The sequence below is a fragment of the Dreissena polymorpha genome, chromosome 2 (genome assembly GCF_020536995.1).
Source record: "Dreissena polymorpha isolate Duluth1 chromosome 2, UMN_Dpol_1.0, whole genome shotgun sequence".
NCBI lineage: Eukaryota > Metazoa > Mollusca > Bivalvia > Myida > Dreissenidae > Dreissena > Dreissena polymorpha.
The window spans coordinates 5917760-5940654 of NC_068356.1; the positions used below are offsets into that span (position 1 = coordinate 5917760).

The following is a 22895-nucleotide window of genomic DNA, read 5'->3' on the forward strand; positions in this document are numbered from 1 at the left end:
GTATGCGAGAAATCCTTGTAACGAACGACTGCAGGACGTCTTAATAGTAACCAATAGTTTCTCCTTTTTGTTATAAATTTGTCAATTTATATAGCAAAGCAAACAGATTTCTACTCACGAAGTAAGCTTCATTTTCGCTTAATAACTATACAAAGGCGCCAATATAAAATATTACAATGCAATAGATTTATTAGTTCACGAATGTATTATTTAACATTTCCGATGCAAAGTCGTATAGTTTCACGTTATAACACAATAAATATATAATCGGTAAACTTCGTCAAAACACGAAGGACATTCGGAAAAGTCGATAGTTTCCGAATCGTTCCTTTCCGTGTCGTCGGCTAGGTGGCGCTCGCTTCGCCAGCATATAAAGGCTCGCAAATAGGCAATTTGGTCACTCTGATTTAAAAAAAAAAAAAAATTTGGTCACTCGGATCGTTACTCTCGCTGCGAACGGACGTGCTTCTCGCTAAATCGGATTTTTGGATTATATTAATTAATTGCTTATCTTATCAGTCGTGTTTCTAGTCTAAGTCTATCTACCATTTCATACTGAATACAGGGTCTATCTCTTAAAGTCGTACTTCGGGGAAAGAGCTCCGCTAGCAATAGGATCTTAGAGGAGTTGTTTAAGTGGGTTAGTTCTAGGAAAAGGAAAAGAAATAAGTTAAAGAATTTAAATCGCAAAGGTTAGCTTATCCCAACAAATTTACAGTGTCTTCTTAGGAATAAAAGCATTAATAATAATAAAATCAGTGTCTCATTAATAATTTCAGTGCTAAGTGGAACAGAAAGGAATTAAGATAGGGAACCCAATCGGATCATAATCAGTTGTAATACTATCTCTCTTAATTGTGCTATAGTGGGGTTGATCTGTGTCACAGTGGGTGGATTTGGGAAAAGAAGGGCCGCGGAAAGTAGTAAGTCTTGTTAAGAGCTAATCCTAACATTATTTACCTTCCCCAACCCATACAGCAAATCCTCTTATCAGCTAGGGTTATTGTTTGTCGGTAGGGTAGTGACTTTTCTCCTGATTTCAGTAATTTTGAAGTGAGCTCTTACCTACGTTATTCCTGAATACATATATTGGACTTATGATACTCAATAATTGGACTTAATATTAACAACTGGAAATAATATCTCGCGACAATTCGTAAAAACTACCAGCGATAATCTACTATCTCTGCAAACCAGGATTTTTTATTATCATATCGCTCTCTCTCAATTAGCGCTAGGTATCCTTAACTTCTGACTGAGACCGTGAACAAACACAAATTATTCGCCCTAATATTATATCACCAGTGTCAATTACACAAAGAATAGCTTAGCAAGCCGAAGGCAGTGCGAAGTGCGATAAACAACACCTTTCACCCGCCGCGAACAAAGATCCCCAATTAGTAAAGCCGCCCTTCTCAATCACAAACTAATTTCAATTAATAATAGGCAGATAGTTGATTGAAACGCGAATATATTACAAACATTCATATTATCCGTCTTGATTCTCTAATAACGACCAAGTTAAACATACGGTATAGTACAATAGCGCACCTGCTGGTACCTCTATCACGTCCGCGCATTCTAAAATAGCGACACTGGTGATCTACTTAAGAGTTAAAGTTGTTTTTGTTTTTTTGCCGCTGATAGTGCTCCGATTCAAACTAATATACTTAGCGTTAACACTAATTAGCAACGTTACAAATAAATACAATTAACATAGCAGAACCGCAATGGAAGACGCGAATCGGGTAACTAAACCCAGTAATCCAAAGACGTACGCAGACGCCACTGCGTCGATGTTGCAAACGCCGAAAATAAAGAGGGCAACTTTCCGAGTCCAGGACCTATCCTTGGACTCGGAAACGTTCTCACCGTTCACTGTTCCACTAACCCCTCAGCAGCTCCTTGACATGCTAAACAGTAAATCCCCTGAGGAACCGACGGTTAACGGAAGCCCGGATACTGCTCCAATCTCTCCGCTCTATACGGCCACTCTTATTCCAAACTACAACTTACTCTCTCAAACCTCTCCACCGGCAGAGAGAAATATCACTAGGCCATTAGAGACATCCCCTCCTAGGGATACTAACACTTCCGGTACTCAATCCGTCAGGCCACCCGCTCCCAAGCAACGTCCTAAGCACGCAATATGGCTCACCCTTTGCCTGAGCACTGTCGCGGCGGTTTTCCCGCGGGACAAGGCTAAGGCAATTGGTGATGCCTTCGTTAAATTCGTAGGCGCGGAACAGGCGAAACCGTTCAAGGAGATTAGGTCTGGTCTGTTGTTTAAAATCCGCAAAGACGCGTTACCTAAGGCCCGACAATTCTCTTTTGGTACTTTTGACTTTAAACTCACAGAAAAACCCAAATACGGCAAGGGAATTATCCAAATACCGAAACACGCGAACGTTGAACAACTCAAAAACGAGCTGAAAGCCAAGCCTTATGTTGAAGCCGTACATAGTGGCACCAAAACAGCTTTTTAACGGTCACTTTTAATACCGAAAACACTCCTACCAACATCATAGGCCTCAACGTTAAACCGGCACTTCTCGCCACCCTCCACTGTTTCAAATGTCAGATGTTCGGACATGCATCCAACATATGTAAAAATAATGCGAAATGTCCTCACTGCGCCGGCAATCACGCACACGCATCGTGCAAAACAAAGAACGTAAAGAAATGTGCCAATTGCGACGGAAAGCACAGCGCGGCGTACAAGGGGTGCCCCGAGTACCTTAAGTATCAAACCTTGATAAACAATAAAAACCTACGAGTGACCAACCAATATATCCATATCATAGAAGTAAGAAATAAGAGAACTAATCTAGAACAATTAGCTAAACAACTAGTCGGAAAGTCGGAAGCCGAAATTTTAACCATACTCCAAAATAAATTTCCCGATAACGAGGCGGAACACCAAGCCACCACAACCACAACCAATCCTAAACAGCCCGTGCATCCAAAACCGGCCGATCAGAACATAACACTGGACAACAATAACACACAATCTACCAACAGACAACAACAATCCAGTCAGCCACCCAATAAAACAGCCTCCCTAGCACCTCCGAAACAACAACAACAACAACGTCAACCTCTACGCTCACAAGAACAACGAACAGCAAAGCAACAACAACACAAACATAGTCCGCATGAAAAACCAGCGCGTTCACCCCAGCACATACCTAGGAACCGACCACGTATAGGTCGCTACTGCTCGACCCCCATTAAGCATCCAAGATAAAGCAATAGATTCTCGCTCGCGCCGCCTTTCACGGCCTACTTCCGGAACGCGTATGGCTTTTACTAATCAACATCTATATATACCTATAGCTCGTACAACGTAACACCACACATCCTTCAATGTCTACGACAAATATCAACAATATTTCTAATCTTACCGTTTTGTCGTGGAAACGCCCGAGGGGTTGGCAGTCATATTTCAAATCACAAAATGTATGAGCTACAGAACTATGTAAACAACCACGAAGTTCATGTGGTATGCCTCCAAGAAACAAACTTTAAGAGTAAAAACAAGCAAGTACATCTAAAAGGTTATCAAGACCCTGTAAGATCAAAAGAAAGGGATAAAGCCTCGGGCACTGGAGTAGCCATCTATGTTAAATTGGGCATCCCATTTACGGAAATTAGCATCAACCAAGATTGCCCTATCGAATCATGTGCCATCACACTTCACCTTACTAAACATCTTTGTTTTCGTGTACAATGTGTCTATGCTCAACCCGCAGATAACACTGTCAAAAACTATTCCAAAATTTTCCACTCTATAGAACATAGAAACAATAATATTATCGTTGGGGACTTTAACCTTAAACACCCTTTCTGGAACCCCGAGGGCGATCCACGATGCGACGATCATGCAGAAAATTTGCTAAAATTTGTGAATAACAACAGTCTCAACTTCCTAAACGACGGACAGGTGACGCGACTGTCCGACCGCGCCGACCACCTAGATAGCGCGATTGACCTCGCCCTTACGTCGGCTAACTTACAAGCTATTAGCGAGTTTAATGTTATTGACAATTCGTTTGGGAGTGACCATCTCCCTATAGTAATAAATCTAAAACTAAAAATAGAGCACACCCTTCCGTCAATGCAACACAAGTGGAAAATCAATAAGGCTTCCCCTGAGCAATGGAACAACTTTAAAGCGCAATGCGATAATGAATTTACCCCAAATCAAGATCCTACTGACTCTAACACCCACTTCCGATCATATTTAACTAAACTTAAAACAGCACTAGACAACTCAATCCCTGTAGTTAACAAAAAACTTAAAAAGATTAAACGCTCTGTCCCCTGGTGGAACCAGGAGTGCGAAGCAGCCATTAAATACCGTGAAAAATGTAGGAGAAAATGGAACAAAATCAAAACAGGCCCTAAATATGAAAAACTTAAAGAAGCTCGCGCAACGGTAAAACAAGTAATCAAAAAAGCGAAACTCGACAGCTGGAATGATTTCTGTAACAATCTCTCGTACAAAACGACTAGCATGGAACTTTGGGATCAGGTACACCGTATGCAAGGTAGGCCGCCCCCCATTACTCCTATATTCCGTATAAACGGCGAAATTCTTGTAACCAACGCCGATAAAGCTACGGCCCTAGTCCATCACTATCAAGCTGTAAGCAGCGACGAAGGCTACACCCAAGAATTCATAGAGCGTAAACTTAAAATCAAAGAGGAATTCCCCGCCTGGCTCGAAACTCATAAGCAAGACGAAAACCATAATTATAATGCCCCGTTTAGCCTTTTTGAATTAGAAACAGCCTTACTGACGTGTAAAAATGGCGCACCAGGCGATGATAACATCCATTATAAAATTCTCAAACAACTTCCTCTCTCCGCAAAACAAGATCTACTCGCTCTTAACAATAAATCATGGACCGAAGGCACGCTGCCGGAGGAATGGCACGAGGCCACAATTATTCCGATACTCAAACGTAATAAGCCTAAAGATGACCCAGCCTCATATAGACCGATATCCTTAACCTCAACATTCACAAAACTAATGCAGAAAATGATTTTACCTTATGAAAATAACATTTATTGAGTGACAATAATGTGACAAAAGACGAACAATGATAACTCTTTCACCATTTTAAAGATGCATATAAGAAACAACTGATAGTGGTATTTGTGGAAATCAGGAACAGTAGTGTGTTCTAGACGTTCATAACTTTGGACATTTTAATCTAAGGATTAAAATTCAAATTTGTTAATTAATTTGCATAATGAAAACAAATATTTGAATATCACTTGGGAACTTGTTTCCATCAATAGTTTTATTTAAAACTGAAAACTACATTAGTTTATTTAATAATGCGACTCTTTGGACATGGCCTGTTTTGATCCCAGGGGATCAATTTGAACACAGAGGACCACTATATGAGTTATACATCACATACATATTAAACACCTGACCCTTGTTGTTTCAGATAAGAACTTTGAAATTTGTTAAATCTTTTTTTTACCTCTGGTGACCTACTTATGTAGCAGACTGAAACATAAAAAACTTTGAAAGAGGGTAATCAAATGATAATACACGTGAAGTTTTATTATACCCCCTCAAACGAAGTTTAGGGAGTATATAGGAGTGAGCTTGTCGGTTGGTCTGTCGGTCAGTCCGTATTAAGTGTCCGCTCTCTAATTCAAGTTGTTTTCATCCGATCTCCACCAAACTTGGTCAGATGTTGTATCTAGCTGATGTCTAGGTCAAGTTCAAATATGGGTCATGTCAGGTCAAAAACTAGGTCACAGGGTCACTTAATGCATTTTAAACATTGAGCATGTCGTCCGCTCTCTATTTCAAGTAGTTTTCATCCGAACTTCACCAAACTTGGTCAGAAGTTGTATATAGATGATATCAAGGTCAAGTTCGAACATGGGTCCTGACAGGTCAAAAACTAGGTCACAGGGTCACTTAGTGTGTATTAGACATTGAGCATGGTGTCAACTCTCTAATTTAAGTAGTTTTCATCCGCTCTTCACCACACTTGGTCAGAAGTTGTATCTAGATGATGTGTAGGTCAAGTTCGAACATGAGCCATGCCGGGTCAAAAACTAGGTCACGGGGTCACTTAGTGCGTTTTTAACATTGAGCATGGTGTCCGCTGTTTTTTGTGAAGACAACATGCAAAATATTCTGTGTCAATGCTGCATGTGGGAGTAATCTGCCCAACAATTTAGGAGTTGGCATTTGAATTAAAAGTTATTGCATGACTGACAACATGACAAACAACACAACTCAAAAATGACAAAGCTGTACCTAGCCTGCTAAATCCCTCTGTCTGCTCTATAGGCCCAGGAGCCACACACATGATTTGGATCCCTTTCTCACCCCATTCTACAGCCAGATGCCTGGTCATTGCCTCTGAAAACAAAGCATCACATTTTACCTAATGCTAAATAGTAAAATACTTACTTAGTATATGTATAACTCACTGTACATTTAGCTTAACTAGATTGAAAGCCTCTGGTTCATATAGACATTCTCAGGTCCATTTCCTGGGAGTCATGAGTAATTGACATGACGCCTTATCTTTGATCGCTCCGCCCACTAGAATTGATCCACCAATCAGCGATCGATTTATCGGGCGCACTCGTTAGCAACGACCTGTCCGCCATTTTCGAGACAAGCTACATGTTTAGGTTCACTTTTATTCTAACGAGTTTCTTTTTTTTCCTCTTTAAAAAACGATTAAAAATGGTTCAACGGTGTCAATGGGGATTATGTAACTCGGACAATCGATATCCTGACAGATTAGTTGGTGACAATGATTTTATTTCGTTTCCAAAGCATAAAAAAGATCTTGAGAAGTGTAAGAGATGGATGATTAACATGATAGTAATGCACTTAATTGACATCATAGATGTTATTTGAAGGTGACATGTGATATATTATCTTATTAACGGTATCTACACATTTGCAGTCATGTAGTGTCACCAATAAACGCTTTTAATCCACACTATGAGTGCGTTTCACTAAGATGCGTACGCAAATAGTTTCCGTAAATATTTGCGTACGCAAATGTTGTTCTCAAAAACGCGTTTCACTAAACAGCGTAAATTCACGCTGTGCGTAAATTCTGGCGTACATTTACGTCACATATGTACTTCGCGTAAATCAGAGAAATTGGCGTAAATCCGGAAGTGTCATGGCTGCCGTTGCTGAAGCGTTCGCATTACGCGAGATTCGTCCTCGAATATTCCGAGCACGAATCGACACCTTAAGCTATCTGAGCGAAAAGCAAATCGTTGAGAGGTATCGTCTGTCGACGGAGGGTATTATTTACCTCGAGGAGTTAATTCGTGCCGATTGCGAGCCTATGAGTGACAGGAGTCACTCACTGAACGTCAGAACAAAGGTCGGTGTACGTTGTTTGTTTGTCTTTTCGAACATGAATACCATAATAATTATATATTATAATCCTTTTTTGTGCAATTTAGTACCACATAACCGACACCTGTTTTCGTTGTTATTTCCCTTGAATACTCGGACGCCATATTGTTATGAACGAAAAGCTGATGTGGCATCTCCACAATTTAGTTTGGAATTTTATTCTTGTTTGTTTCTCTATCTAAAAAATATAAGTCTTAACATAATATACCGTAGAACATGCGCGAAATCCATTGATTCATCTGCTTCTTATGGTACGAGTTTATAGAACTTCAGTTGAATTTTTTTTAAGAGTAACTGATTTTGACAGTGACATTTGTGTGTGTGTGTGCTATTTATTAATATTATTTACAAACAAACTTGTGTTTGTGTAGTCTCATTTAATACTTATTTCTGAACAAACGTGGGTAAACTATTGTTCAGGAAATTTAATAAAGGTTATATATCACATTAGTCATTTTGAGAGACAAATTTTATTAATATTTTTTATTGGATTGCATGGGTCTCTTTTTCAGCTCCTAGTTACACTACGCTACCTTGCCAAAGGAGATTTTTATAGCGAGGTTGGAGATCTGCATGGAGTCAGCAGGAGCTCTGTGTGCCGGTGTATTCAACAGGTGTGTCTTAACCCTTTGCATGCTGGGAAATTTGTCGTCTGCTAAAATGTTGTCTGCTAAATTTCTAAAATAAGCATTTTCTTCGATTTTTTTTTTCAAAGAATACTTTCAGAATAGCAAACAGTTTGGATCCTGATGAGACGCCACGTTTTTTGGCGTCTCATCTGGATCCAAACTGTTTGCAAAGGCCTTCAAATCCCGGTTCCAGCGCTCAAAGGGTTAAGAAAACTTTATTGTGAAAACATTCTCCTAAATTAATTAAACAATTTTCAATTAAAAGCTGTTTAATTCTTCTGCGGTTGAAACGCATCATTGCTAAAACGAACTTAGCTTAAGTATGCCACTAACCAGACTGACATATTCCAACCTACAGCGATATAATGGTTAATGAACGTTTTGCTGATAAAAATGGTTTTATGGCGTTTGTACCCTTAAGGCAAAAAATGCACAAATTATGTCCGTTTCCAGCATCTTATTTGCATAAACTCCAAAGCTATATTAATAAATTAGATGCCCTAACATTCATGAAGCGACTATTTATTACTGCTATTTACTATTGTGTAAACTGATAGATGTTCTAATGAATTCATTGAATTAATTGAAAAAAAGGAATTATTTGCATATATGAATAACATAAGCACATTCTTTGTGGAGGCCATCTTCTTCATCAAAAAATAAAAACCAGTCGATTGTAATTTTTATGATTATAATATGAGACATTCTATAACTTTCAGGTTATAAGTGCCATTAACCGAAACCTGAACAACATCACCTTCCCAACATCTTTGCATGACCTTGCTGCAACAAAACAGAAGTTCCATCGTGTAGCAGGAATCCCGAATGTTATAGGCGCTGTGGATGGAACACTGATCCCAATTCAAGCTCCATCTGAAAATCCTCAGACGTATGTGTGCCGAAAAGGATACCATGCTGTAAACATTCAAGCTGTTGTGGATAGCAGCTTAAAGTTTGTTTATTTTGTTGTACCCCATTGGTAGGGAGAGGGGGGCTATATGTGTTGTTTTCTAAGCATAATGCTTGTGCGTAAATTGTCATCCCTAATCACGGACGACAATTTACGCTTTAATTGAATTTATTGTTTAAATGATGTAAGAGACATATAATCTTATCGAAAATCTAGTTTAGGTGAAAAGTGTCGTCCCTGATTAGCCTGTGGGGACTGCACAGGCTTATCTGGGCTGACACTTCACGCACATGCATTATGCCCAGTTTTCTCAGAACGCCACAAATATGGCAGTCACTCTGTCATGGGAAAGAATTACATCAATATCTCCATGGTGGAGGTCACACTTTGTACTAATTCCTTAGAAATGTCATTAATTATCTTCTCTTTTTTTGTGAAGACAACATGCAAAATATTCTGTTTCAATGTGTCATGTGGAGGTATTCATCACGTCTATGACAAAGCTCTAGTTTGCATACATGCCAGACGTCCCGATCTCGGCGGGACAGTCCCGCTTTTGGGCCCTTTGTCCCGGCGTCCCGATATGAGACGAGTTGTCCCGACATCCGTAAAAAACGATATAAGGTCTATAGGTTCCTAATAAAATTCGCTATTCAAGCTCTGTTTCGCTTACACTTACCACCGCTAATTCCTTTATTGCCCCCAATTAACAATCCGATTTTACTTCTCGTGTGTACCAGTGTTGTTTATGACACCTTATCAGCGATTTATCGGCTAATTATTGATTTTATCAGGCATTCACACCATGGTGGTCTCCAAGATAGAAGTTGCTTATTGCTATCGATAGTTGTATTATAATGAAATAAATGTTGAAAATGTGTTTGTTTTTGTCTTTGTTTGAAACAGTTTACAAAACAATTGTTTTGAGTCTTTTACATTCAATGTTTAGTTCCAAAATAGCGGGATAATCCGAATGTGCAATATACCAAAATCGCAACAAACAGTCCAATAAGTGATACCCATCCTGTCTAGTGTAATTGTAATAAAAACAACGAGGTGCTATGCATGACAGATAGTTTACTGTAACCCGTACTTTCAGTGCACTGGATAGCGTCCCCTGCGTTAATGTTTGCCATTGAAAGTAATATAATGAGTATTGTTGTCGTAATGTTCCAGATTTTGTACTCTAAAAATAAATATACTTAAATAAATTATTGAAATTTATTCGTAGGCTGTTGTATATGCAAAACAAGACAATATATGAAATACCGAATAGTGTCATCAACATATTGGTTAATAAGTTAATAAAAATTAATATTAATATATATCATATGACTTACCAATTACTGCAGACTTGGATGAGTTACCCAGACCATGCATTGATGCTATAATATAAATTTCATAAATTAAGTTTCATAAATGCAGTGCTCGTGCAAATAAATCAATATATTGATCATAAACCGAACACAATTATAAATAACAACTTCCATGTATTTGTATTGCATAACATATAAATGTCACTTTTAAACAATTAACATTAATCTTTATATGTATACAATTGCATACAAAACAACTTTAATCTCAGCCAGTGCTTGTGGTATTTCATGGAATTATGGAATACCTGAAGAACTGGGCTTGAAGGTATCAAAACCATCTTCATGGCCATGTACCGATTCCAAAGGAAGGAGTTCCAGCATCTACAATTTAAAGGTAATTTTCTGGTTATCATACAAAGAATAATTATATTTAACACTCAGTAAATAACAAAAATAAATCTGAATATATAAGCGCTTTGGAAATTACCTTTTTTTCTAGAGGACTCAATTCATCTGAAGGGGGTCCTCCACCCGTGCCCCGCTCATACTGCTCTTTCTTTTTTACGGGCCTTCACCTTCAGGTCGCTAACCTTCTTCTTGCATTCATCCACAGTTCGGCTTATTAAGCTGGTGCTGTTGACACTAAAAATGCAATTTCAGTCTAGCAAAAATTCGTAACATGTTATACTTTTACCACCAGCACCAGTTATAAGCTCTAAAAATGAAGAATTCATACATCTATTCAGATTTAATACTGTACAGTATCTTTAATTTAGCAATGACACTACATGCTTAAATTGTACGTTGTATCAGTTTAATGTCAAAACAGGGGCTTCAAATAAATTGATCAATCACCAGTTACTAAATAGTTTATATCTAATTTATTTTCTAAATTTTGTTTTGTTTCTTGAATGTTTGTGACGATATGATTAATCTGGGACTTTAAACCACTTACGCGTCCATAACGCTTTCCCATGCTTTCCGTTTGTCCATTCCAGTGAGTAAAATAGACAGACCACCCTCGAACACGTCATATTTATTCTCGTACTCGCAAACGAGCGTCTCAAACTCGTTTTTGGACCAATTCGCTTTCTTTACCTTCGTTTTCGCGTCCATTGTTTACAGTAGATACTGTTGCAGACGATGACTTTCTCAAGCGTCCGCGCGCACCTGACAGGCTAAACAACACTAACGCGCAGCGTAAATTTTGCGCACATTTTAGTGAAACGGCGTACGCAATAATTTACGTTCGGCGTAAATTATGTGCGTAAACCTAAAGTTGCGTAAATATACGCTATGTTAGTGAAACGCACTCTATATGGGCAAAAATAAACTACGGAAGCATAGCATACCACTCAGCCAACAACAATCTACTATACAAGCTTCAAGTAATACAAAATACAGCACTAAAAATTATCACGGGTACGCGTAAATCCACAAGAACCGTTCTCCTCCACATCGAATGTGGAATGCTTGAACTGAACCATCAAAGAGAAATCAATCAGCTTAAATACCACGCGCGCACAAAGGCTTTAGGAAATGATCTCCCCATCAACTTAAGCGTAACCAAGGACGACCCGGTCTACCTTAAAAGAAACAAGAAACCCTCGTACGCGATGAATGTTCAAAAGCTAAATGAGTATTATGAGATCGATAATATTAAAGTACAGCCACCTACCTATTATAGCCTGAGTGAAATATCCAAACCTAACATCGACTTTCACCTCTCAACACTAATTAAAAAATCCGAAATCGACTCCAACAGCGCAACCATCGCTCTAGACTATATTTTTTTTGTACAAGCCCTAGTTAAGCACTCTGAAATCTACTTCAATCACCGTAAAGTACGTTGGATAACATCTAGGATATTGGACGGTGCCGTTTAAGTGTAAAAACGTGTAAAATACTAATGTAGCTGATGTCCATTCCGTTCATCTTCGCGCATGCATTGCATTTTCAGGCGTCGCATTTTCAGCTGGCATTGTTCTCCGTGCTCGAGCACCTGGGCACGCCTTATAACGGACCTACTCGCGGTACAAAATCCACGCATGACATTGTGGCAGGGTCCATTTGACACATCCGTACGTCCGCGCCTAACCCCATGGTATCAAGTACGACGCATAACAGGATTGCTAATGTAGGTGTCATAGTTGTGGTGGTTTGTGTTATGTCTGCAAATAGTGAAGACCGTTTTAAATAGAATAAATTATAAATGGTGAAGACAGTTTCAAAATGAATATGTGATTAAAATCGTATATTTAAGGGTCGCATATTTCTGAAAACATATCATCGTTTTTGTTTTGTTACATAAATATTAACATTTTGCTTAAACATATGGTTACAACTATGTTTATATACACTCTCCAAGTACGTGTTGATAACCTGCTATGTTAATACAAGCATACTTGTATTACAAGATGGTGGAAATAAAATGTTGAACAAACACATCGGTATTTTGATAAAACTATTACTGGTTAGAATGTTACGAGTTCAGCAACCTTATGACGCGTAAGTTTATATTCAATAAGTTTTGTTTCCTCGCGGTATGGTCTTTTTTTAACAATATTTATTCGCAGGCAAATAGCCCCACATTGAATTATTAACTAAATTCGTATTCAAACATAGTCATGCTTTTGTTAAATTGCTGTTAACAAATCATCTCTGTAATTTTAGTGCGTTACAAATAAATCAATTCGATAATTTTTTATTTGAAAAATAAACGACAACTTACCTTTCTCCCCAAATTGAATGTGTTTTTTTTTGTTCGTTGGAGTGCTGCTTGTCTCTGTTGTTCTTATTTAAACAGTTGTTCATCTTATATTTTGCAAATCAAAACGACGGCTATTTATACTGCAAAGATTGAAAATACAAGTCTTAAAATAATTCCTGATAAAACAATTGGTCATTTTCATCATTTTTCAGCATGTGATACTTTAACAATGAACACATTTTTGTTCTACCTTAAATTATGCAACAACAAGGACGTCTTCCGTAGAGAAGAAAATATACTTGTTACCACTCCCGCAGTTATTAGCTTTAAACACATTTCAAGTGTCATAATCTTGTCATAATTCAAGTAATTGTAAACAATTATCTTTTATTGGTATTTCACACGCAGGAAGGAGAACTGCCTGTTTCATTAAAATATATTTTTTCAATTCACTTTTTGTGGAAAAACAAAAACACTCATTTTTTCCACTATCCCTGACGTGAAATACTATCTGGAAGTGGGATGGGTGGGTAGGCTGTTGGAAGTGGGATGGGTGGGTAGGCTGTTGGAAGTGGGATGGGTGGGTAGGCTGTTGGAAGTGGGATGGGTGGGTAGGCTGTTGGAAGTGGGATGGGTGGGTAGGCTGTTGGAAGTGGGATGGGTGGGTAGGCTGTTGGAAGTGGGATGGGTGGGTAGGCTGTTGGAAGTGGGGTGGGTGGGTAGGCTGTTGGAAGTGGAATGGGTGGGTAGGCTGTTGGAAGTGGGATGGGTGGGTAGGCTGTTGGAAGTGGGATGGGTGGGTAGGCTGTTTAACTTGTCGACTTATGTTATGCAATAGTTGTTTGTTGGTCGTTTATGCCATTTTATCATTGAACCATAAACAAAATCCCAAAGTAATGACTCGGAACATCTTTGCGTGATTGTGCCGGATATGTCGTGCAGTACTTATTTAGTAAATTGATAGTAAGATGGTTTCAGTAATTGATATTAATGTATGTATGTAGATAAAATAATTTTGATATTTTACAAGAAAGGTTAAACACTTTCTCTTATTCATCAATCTAAATTACCCATGAAGAGAAATGGCAAGCGCTTTAAATTATCGTTCAGCTATTAGTTCTAAACGAAATATCGTAAGTTAAAATAAAGTATGAACATATTATACAATCACTCAACAGGGTTTTCAGCTTTAAAGTGATATTAGACGCATCTAACAGTATATGCTATGTTTATAGGTGTCTATCGCAACCCCTTTTAGCTCACCTGTGCACAACGTGCTAATGGTGAGCTTTTGTGATCGCCTTTTGTCCGTCGTGCGTTGTGCGGCGTCAACATTTGCCTTGTTAACACTCTAGAGGCCACATTTATTGTCCAATCTTCATGAAATTTGGTCAGAAGGTTAATCTCAATGATATCTTGGATGTGTTCGAAAATGGTAACGTTTGCTTGAAAAACATGACTGCCAAGGGGCGGGGCATTTTTCTTTATATGCTATATATGGCTATAGTAAAATCTTGTTAACACTCTAGAGGCCACATTTATTGTCCGATCTTCATGAAACATGGTCAGAAGATTCATCCCAATAATATCCTGGACGAGTTTAAAAATGATGCCGGTTGGTTGAAAAACATGGCCGCCAGTAGACGGGGCATTATTCCTTCTATGGCTATAGTTAAACCTTGTTAACACTCTAGAGGCCACATTTATTGTCCAATCTTCATGAAATTTGGTCAGAAGAAGTGTCTCAATGATATCTTGAATGAGCTTGACAATGGTTACGTTTGCTTAAAAACATGGCTTCCAAGTGGCGGTGCATTTTTCCTTATATGGCTTTAGTAAAATCTTGTTTACACTCTAGAGGTCACATTTACTGTCCGATCTTCTTGAAACTTGGTCAGAAGATTCATCCCAATAATATCATGGACAAGTTCAAAAATGATGCCGGTTGGTTGAAAAACATGGCTGCCAGGGGGCGGGGAATTTTTCCTTATATGGCTATAGTTAAACCTTGTTAACACTCTAGAGGCCACATTTATTTTCCAATCTTCATGAAACTTAGTCAGATTTGTCCCAATAATATCTTGTTATCTCAGGTGAGCGACTTTGGGCCTTTTAGGTCCTTTTGTTTTTTGGTGTTTTCACTTCATATACACTTATATTTGTTAATGCAGCATCAACGTACTAAAATAATATCCCGGAAAGAGAAAAATAATGCATTTGAGTATCAACCGTACTTTCGTTTCACAACTGATCATTCATGTACGTTGTGAATATAAATTTAGTTTTAGTGCAGATTCGTTTATAAGACACAAAGGCACAATGTTGTTTTACGGATCATTTTAATTTCCTGCAACGATATCTACTCATACGATACACGAACACGAACTCCGATCCTAATAAAAAGACAGTTCCGCTCGGCTTAAAGGACTGGGACAGTCACGTAAAATATTGAATATAATATATGTTTTTTATAAACAACTGGTAGCAAGCTGAGTTGCAGATCATTGGTCAGTTACCACATTTTAACTAACTCTTTTGACCTGTTAATTCTTCTCAGCTAAATTCAACTGTGAAAAAATGCGTCAAATATCACTTTAATAAAATTGTTGAGATATCATTTATGCGGTTTTTGGTGATTTAGGTTTTCTCATGTATTGTCAGACTCTATGTTGTTCAGTTGGACGTGACCTAGATTGATAACAATATCCCATTTAGTAAAGTTTCTTATTTGTCATAGGAAAAACCCTTCTCATGTGTAAATGTGCGCCTAAATGTAATGCCTATATATATCCGTTAGCAGATGACAGAAGTTTACTTAAGAAAAATATGACACGTTAAATCGTTGATTTAATTACATAGGATAAAAACAAAATATGCTTTGTACATATTTTATATAAAATATTCATCCATAAGAGTATGAGGTACATGAAGTTGACATTTTAGGACTGGCTTTGAAAGATTAGTTAATTTGACATGGTAAAATCAAGCCCACTTATAACATATTACATTGGTTTAAGTCATAGCATTAACGTTGAAAATCTGGTTAGCCAAGGTGGATTAAGGCTCTACAGACGCCATGTTGTAGGATGATTGCAACTATTGATTGGCATGAACATCAAGCATACATTTGTTTCACATTTATTTCATTATAATACATAAGAAAGCTGACATTAATAATCAGGATATTTTTTAATTTAAGAAGAAATTGATGGTAGAGATTACCGTAATTGTTGTATTCCTTTTAGAGAATAGGGCTATGGTTGTTATAAAAATAATGATACAAATACTGTATTTGATAATTATGTGAAGAAAACGTTGATGGAATAATAAATATTTATTGTCGCTTTGTTGATAACTATGTTGAATTTGCTCTGTAACTTAAGTTAAAAAAAACAACTGTCTATAATGTAAGGAATGAGAGGGCTATGGGCAAGGATTAGGTACCAAGTATAGTATTTCAATATTACGATGTTTGATGATATTATTTCCATATTTAATGTATGCTACAATTATGGTAAATTAATTAACCTATTGTGAAAATTTCGATGAACTCTAAGGTCGCAACATATATCAATGGGCTGCAGAGGTAAAGTTATAACACCACTTATATATAAGAGTTCCTGATCATGGCTAAATATGAAAATAAGTTACTTTGTTCAAAGAAATTAGTTTATATGTGAGGCTCTTATCGCTTTAGAAATATCGTAGCACAATCAATCATATGTCTACATTACAAAGTAAATTGAAATAATACTGACGTGTAAATTATCAGTCTTTTTTAAACTTATTAAATTTGTACAAACTTAATAGAGAGTTATGTGATACAATTGAGTCTTTGTTATGATTATTTTGTGTGTGTTGTGCAAATCAATTGAGTTTAAACTGACTTGTTCGCTACTTAAACTTGTTTTAAAAGCTTTGTCCATTTGGAAAAGAATCCGTCATTTAAACTCTTTTGAGGTGATGTTGTTTTGATATGAAATGCTCCAGAGAATTAGTCTTTTACATTACCTTAACTTATTGTGTGATAGTAATGGCATAAGAATAAATAGACGAAGTCGCATTATTGTACACTTTATATATCATTTTGTTCAAAGACATGACTTGAATATTAAATGTGAATATACTCAAAATGACACTACAAAACACAAGTATTTGGGTCTTGTTTTGCAAAAGCATATGGGTACTTAGTAACTGCAAAATCTGTTGCACAATCTGCACACAGAGCTTAAGGACCAAACCACCTGTTTCCTTGGTTAAAAACGTGTTCTGTACAAACATGTTTATAGTCTAGTAATGTTATTGTACATGTAATGCCCCTTACTTTTTTATTGATGGCGAATGGCTCGCCACGTTTTAACTGCTGTAGTTTGTTATACTAAAGTAGACGATATGTTTTAGCGTGTTCTTTCATCTTTTATGACATAGCGCCAAGATTAAGCATTTTCCCGAAGTTCTCTCGAAACTCATGAGTAAAATGAGTGACATTATTGTTTTATTTTTTTTCATAGATGTGAATGTGTTAATATGATACAACATTAATGAGAATATAATAAACACACGAATAAATAGCTGAATGAATAAATGAAATAATATACGAATTAATAAATGCATACAAATAAAATAAATACGTACAGGTTTAAAACAGTTTATAAACTTAAGTAACTTAACTGTTATGTGAAGCTCATCTAGATTTTATTCATCAATGTTTAGATATAAAAAAAAAACAGAGGAAAAATGAAACCATAGAATGCAACTGAAAGATGCTGGTTGATGCAACTGAAAGTTGCTTGTAGCCACACCGACGTTGCTTATTTAAGCTATTGGTAATGGTTGGTGTTTTCAACAGTTGCGACATAGCAATGTCATATAAGAATAAATGACCATGCTAAACTACATGCTAAACTACAATAACCATTTCGGGATTTGGTGTAAATTATTATTAAATGTCAAAATTGAGTGGAAAATTGTGTCTCACAAACCCTACTAAAATGTAAACGCTTATATACCTCTTCGCCTATATCATTAGCCTGTTCAAGCGACTGGGCTAGATTATTGTTGTCTATAATTTAAACAAATGCGGACTTTTTTGCAGTAATATCGTATGCTTTTGTTAATATTTCTTTACCAAAAACGGGGATATAATTGTGTGCATAATTCGGTGTGCATTTAATAACACAAGCGTTGGGGCTTCAATAACAATCCCTTAAATAATTGACAGTTTTGTTTTGATGTCGTAAAAATATAAGTTTAGTCAATATTTGTTTTAAATAATATTAACTACGCTAGTATATTAAATACTATAATATTATGGTGTAGTTCTAGATGTTAGTACCTGTAATAACCCCAATATAAAACTACTGGCAGCATTGGCAGTACGGTGTGACTTAAGGTAGTGCACCTCTAATGGGCACATATCCAAATATAATCTAATTAATTATTTTCTTAATCAGCATCATTTCACTGAACTACATGCAAATTTGTAGGTAGGCTTTCCATGCTTTTTAAAAAAATATACCGATTTTTTCAAAACCACCCCCACGCTCGGCTTTTGTCCAGTTTATTTTCACCCCTGGGGTATATAAAAGTTCCATAATTCATTCAAATTTCCAAATATTGGCATGCAGTTGGTGTGTACAGATGCTGTAAAGGTGTTTGAAGTTTAAACAAGATGAAATAAGTATTCTTTTACAGACATTTATTTTTTACAAATTTTTATCTATGGAAGAGCACCATGAAATGTAAGTGATTTCAGCCAAGTAAAAATTGGGTCGGTTAAAAACAAAGTGTCATAAAATTCAAAATAGTATCATTTAAGTCATATTTTAAACTTAGTTTTTATAGAAACACTATATACAGCAAAAATACCAAGAACTAGACAGATTTACCGTTTACTTTTTGAAATAAAAATAAAAATGCAACATGCATGGTTCGTATTTTCAACAGTAAATCACCCAATTTCGCCATAACGTTGTTTTAATTTTAATAATTGAAAAATGTGCATAAAAATTGCAACATATTTAACAATAAATATAGCTTATATGCCATATTAAATCAAATTACGTTAGAAAATAAATAAAACGCGTCGCAAAAAAGTATACGTTGTCGGCAGGATTCGAACCTGCGCGGGAATATCCCAAAAGATTTCTAGTCTATCGCCTTAACCACTAGGCTACGGCACCTAATAGTAGGCTCTTCAACCTTCGAAGAAATCGCGGGAAATCATTAGAGGTGCACTACCTTAAAATGTTCAAAACAGTGTGTATGCATCAAGTGGCATTAAAGTATAGCCTTAAACAACAAGAATTGTTTTACACAATTCCTACGGAGTACAAAAGATACAATAAAAACACACTCGAAAATGCACAATAAACCAAACAAGCAATGTAGATCTGCCTCATTTGGGTTTTGCAACTGAGAACTATGTGGGACCCATGGTAATTTCGCTTGTCTTTTTACAATACTCCACATCCTTCCAATGGTCAAATTCACACATTTATCATTTAATTCCCTCATGTATGACAAGAACCCTTAAATTGCGATGTTTTCTTTCTAACACTGCGAATAGCTTTGAAGGTAAAAGTGGTAAAAACGGCAGATAGGCACCTAATATATCAGACAGAATTAATATAATTTTTAAATCTATGACTTAAATTTCCGTGGACCTCCATCCCCTAAACTACTGCCCATGGCATCGCACTTAGATAATTAAAAAAAAAATCAATGATTTTCACTTACTATACACTTGATTTTGATGAATAACGGAATTGCTGTGAATATTAATGACGCCGATTACACGTCCATTGAAATACTAATATTTCAAAATGTTTCGGAATGACGCAAAGTATAAAGTATTCGCATTGTTTCAAATCCCTAACAGTGTTTCCCGCCTCCTTAAGGACACCTAGTGCTGTTGCTAACTATGTGACGGGCTCAAGCTCACGAGTTTCAAAATAAGCTAAACTTTTGTGTATAAGTTTTAATAAACAAGTTTAAGCTCATCATTTTTTAATCTTAATATAGATGCAATTGAAATCTATGGAAATCTGTAACATTTTACTTAAAACAGTTATGATAAATGAATCATTGTACGACCGTAGTGAATAAAATATTTAGTCAATTAAACAGTAAATACACACAAGGCATACACAATAAATAATGTTTACTTCATGATATAGCATACGTCTATGTAAGTATCATTTACATATATATATATATATATATATATATATATATATATATATATATATATATATATATATATATATATATATATATATATATATATATATATGCATCAAAGACAATTTTTTAAACAAAAAAGACAATATAACAATGCGTAAACAAAGCAATTGATTGTAAAAATAAATTAATGACAGTATTACGTAAAATAAAACAATACAAAAATTAAATATAAAAACAACATTTACACATATTTGATAGCTGCAGACAAAGTATTTCTCAACAAACTAAAAAACAATACCAATGTAAAAAAGACAAAATAAATACAACTGTATAACATGACAAAATATTGCGTTCCTACAGCAATAAATAAGAATATATGTTTCCCACGTTGACACAATGAAAAATGTAAATTCTCTCCAGATAATGAGCCTTAAAACGTGTAATATAAATTCAAACCCACCAGACGACTATGTGATTTAAACTATGATTGACCAATAAACTTGACTTGTTTCACCAAAACTTAATCTGAACATGTTAAATGATGTAACAAGTTCGAGCAACTGCACAATATCTAATTTACATGTATTTTAGTCATGCATTCGGCACTTAGGTTTTATTTAGTATTTGGCTAAAAATTAATTGTATGCCTAAGAGTTAAGAGAAACTGTTGTTGTTGTTACTGAATCTTATTTGTACAAACCCCAGTTAAGCACTCTGAAAATCCATTAGAATCTCCGTAAAGTACGTTGGATCATATATCGGATCTGCGACGGTGTCTATTTAGTTGTTTTAACGTTTGTAATACTAATGTAGCGAAATATTCTCATTCCACCCATCTACGCAGATACATTGATCTGTCTTGCGGCGCTTTTTGAGCTGGCATTGTTTCCCCGTGCTTGAACACATGGACACGCCTTTGAACGGACCTACACGCGGCACAACGTCCTTGCATGACATGGTGGCAGGGTCCATTTGACACAACCGTCCCTCCGCGCTCAACATCATGGAAACCAAGACGACGCAGACCAGGATTGCTAGTGAAGATGCCATAGTGGTGGTGGTGGTTCGTATTATTTCTGAAAAAAGTGAGGATCGTTTTAAATTGAATAAATAACACATAATGAAGACAGTTTCAACAGGAATAAATTATTACAATGATGCCTATTTTTGAAAACATACTGTATTGCTTTTGATACGTAGATATTAACATCTTGAGCGGTACAACCATTTTTCATTGGAATATTAACTGTTTAGCACATAAAGACAATTAAAGTATTATAATAGTCCAATAGCCAGGGTATGGTGATTTGTTACAGATGATTTTCTCCAAAACAATTTTTGAACAAAATGTTTTCAAAGGCAAACAAACCAAATCATATTGTACTCGCATCATTTATTAAACACATATTCAAACGTATACATGTTTTTGTTCAATTGTTGAGACAACACCAATCAGTGCTTTAATGTGTTCCATATAAATCCATAAGTTATATATTTTATTTAGAAAAACAAGAACTTACCTCACTTCCCGAACAAAGATTTATTTGGCTAGCGCTGTTGGTCTCTGTAGTACTTATTTGAACAGCTGTTCGTCTTATAATGTTTAATTCACACTTACAACAACATATATACTGCCAAACTGGAAACTTCATGCCTTAAAATAAATTTAAAAAACCCTTAGGTCATTAGTCATATGCATCATGTCCGAGAATGTGCAACAAGGACGTCTCCCTCCAAGCAGTTATACTGTTGTTACCACTTCAGTAGTCATTATGTTTAAGCATATTTAGAGTGTCGCCAATCTCGTCATAAATATAGTAATTGTATTCAATCGCCTTCAATTGGTATTTTACATGCGAGCAATATAATTTTAAATTAATTCCCGGTATCTTTAATTGTCCTCTCCTTTTGTTGGAAAAAACCTACACAATTTTGCATATTAAAATGAAATATCTAAGTGCCCTTGGCTTTCAATTATAATTACTGGTAGAGGAGTGTGTGGGATAGTTGTTCGACGCATTGAGTGATATCAGTGGAGGATGTGAAGATGTTGGTTGGCCAATTATGACGTTTTTTCAAATCACAAACATTCCCGTAAAATCTTTGAGTTTCGTTGGATACATGTAAGTCGAGCAGGACTTGTATTCAACGTCAACAGCGTTAATGTTCAGGTAAAATTCATAACAAGTAAAAGATAAATAAATATGTTTTTGATCAATGCTATATTAATATTTAACGATTATGTTCAAAAATTCGATTGTTGGTAATTTCCCTTTATATTTTATCATAAACGTACGACGCTTATGTTTAACGTAGCTCTACGCCACCAACATTTAATATCCATTAAGAGAAATTGAAAGTGGAGTACTAATTGTGTCCAAGTTGCCGATGTTGTTTCAGCTATCAGTTCTTTTGTTTATAAAGGCTGGTTTTCGTTACGAAAAACAAAAGCATAACATCATAAAACACAACCATAACATGTTTAAAGGACGTAGTATTTCGCTAGCATTAAAATGATGTACGTTTGTTTAAAACAACACACATCAACTGTGAGCCATTGACCTAGCATCATCTCCATAATTATAGGAAGTCTTCGCATGCCATTTAAGGTAATAACAAAACAAAAAAATACAAGGTGAAGAATTGGCAGAATGATGCACATAATAACATTCCGTGTGTTGTTTTGAAAGCACTATATACAAAATCCAGTTGTAATTAA

The 22895-nt window shown here is 36.2% G+C and overlaps 2 protein-coding genes and 1 non-coding gene across 4 annotated transcripts in view; 2 read left to right on the top strand and 1 right to left on the bottom strand.

Annotated features, from left to right (window-relative positions):
* Positions 1-22895, top strand: part of LOC127865679 (uncharacterized) — a 459001-nt gene that overhangs the window by 172190 nt on the left and 263916 nt on the right. The gene's annotated exons all lie outside the window — the stretch shown is intronic.
* Positions 7199-9045, top strand: LOC127865710 (putative nuclease HARBI1). Of its 2 annotated transcripts, none has more exons than XM_052405660.1 (3): positions 7199-7391; positions 7939-8040; positions 8775-9045. In XM_052405660.1, exons 1-3 carry the CDS (start codon positions 7353-7355, stop codon positions 9036-9038), a joined length of 405 nt encoding a protein of 134 aa, XP_052261620.1. In that variant the 5' UTR covers positions 7199-7352; the 3' UTR covers positions 9039-9045. The 2 variants fall into 2 exon arrangements, with proteins under 2 accessions (XP_052261620.1, XP_052261621.1); XM_052405661.1 differs by lacking the exon at positions 7199-7391 and adding an exon at positions 7538-7677.
* On the bottom strand, positions 19092-19173 carry Trnas-aga (transfer RNA serine (anticodon AGA)). The gene has a single exon. It is a non-coding gene; the product is annotated as a tRNA-Ser (tRNA).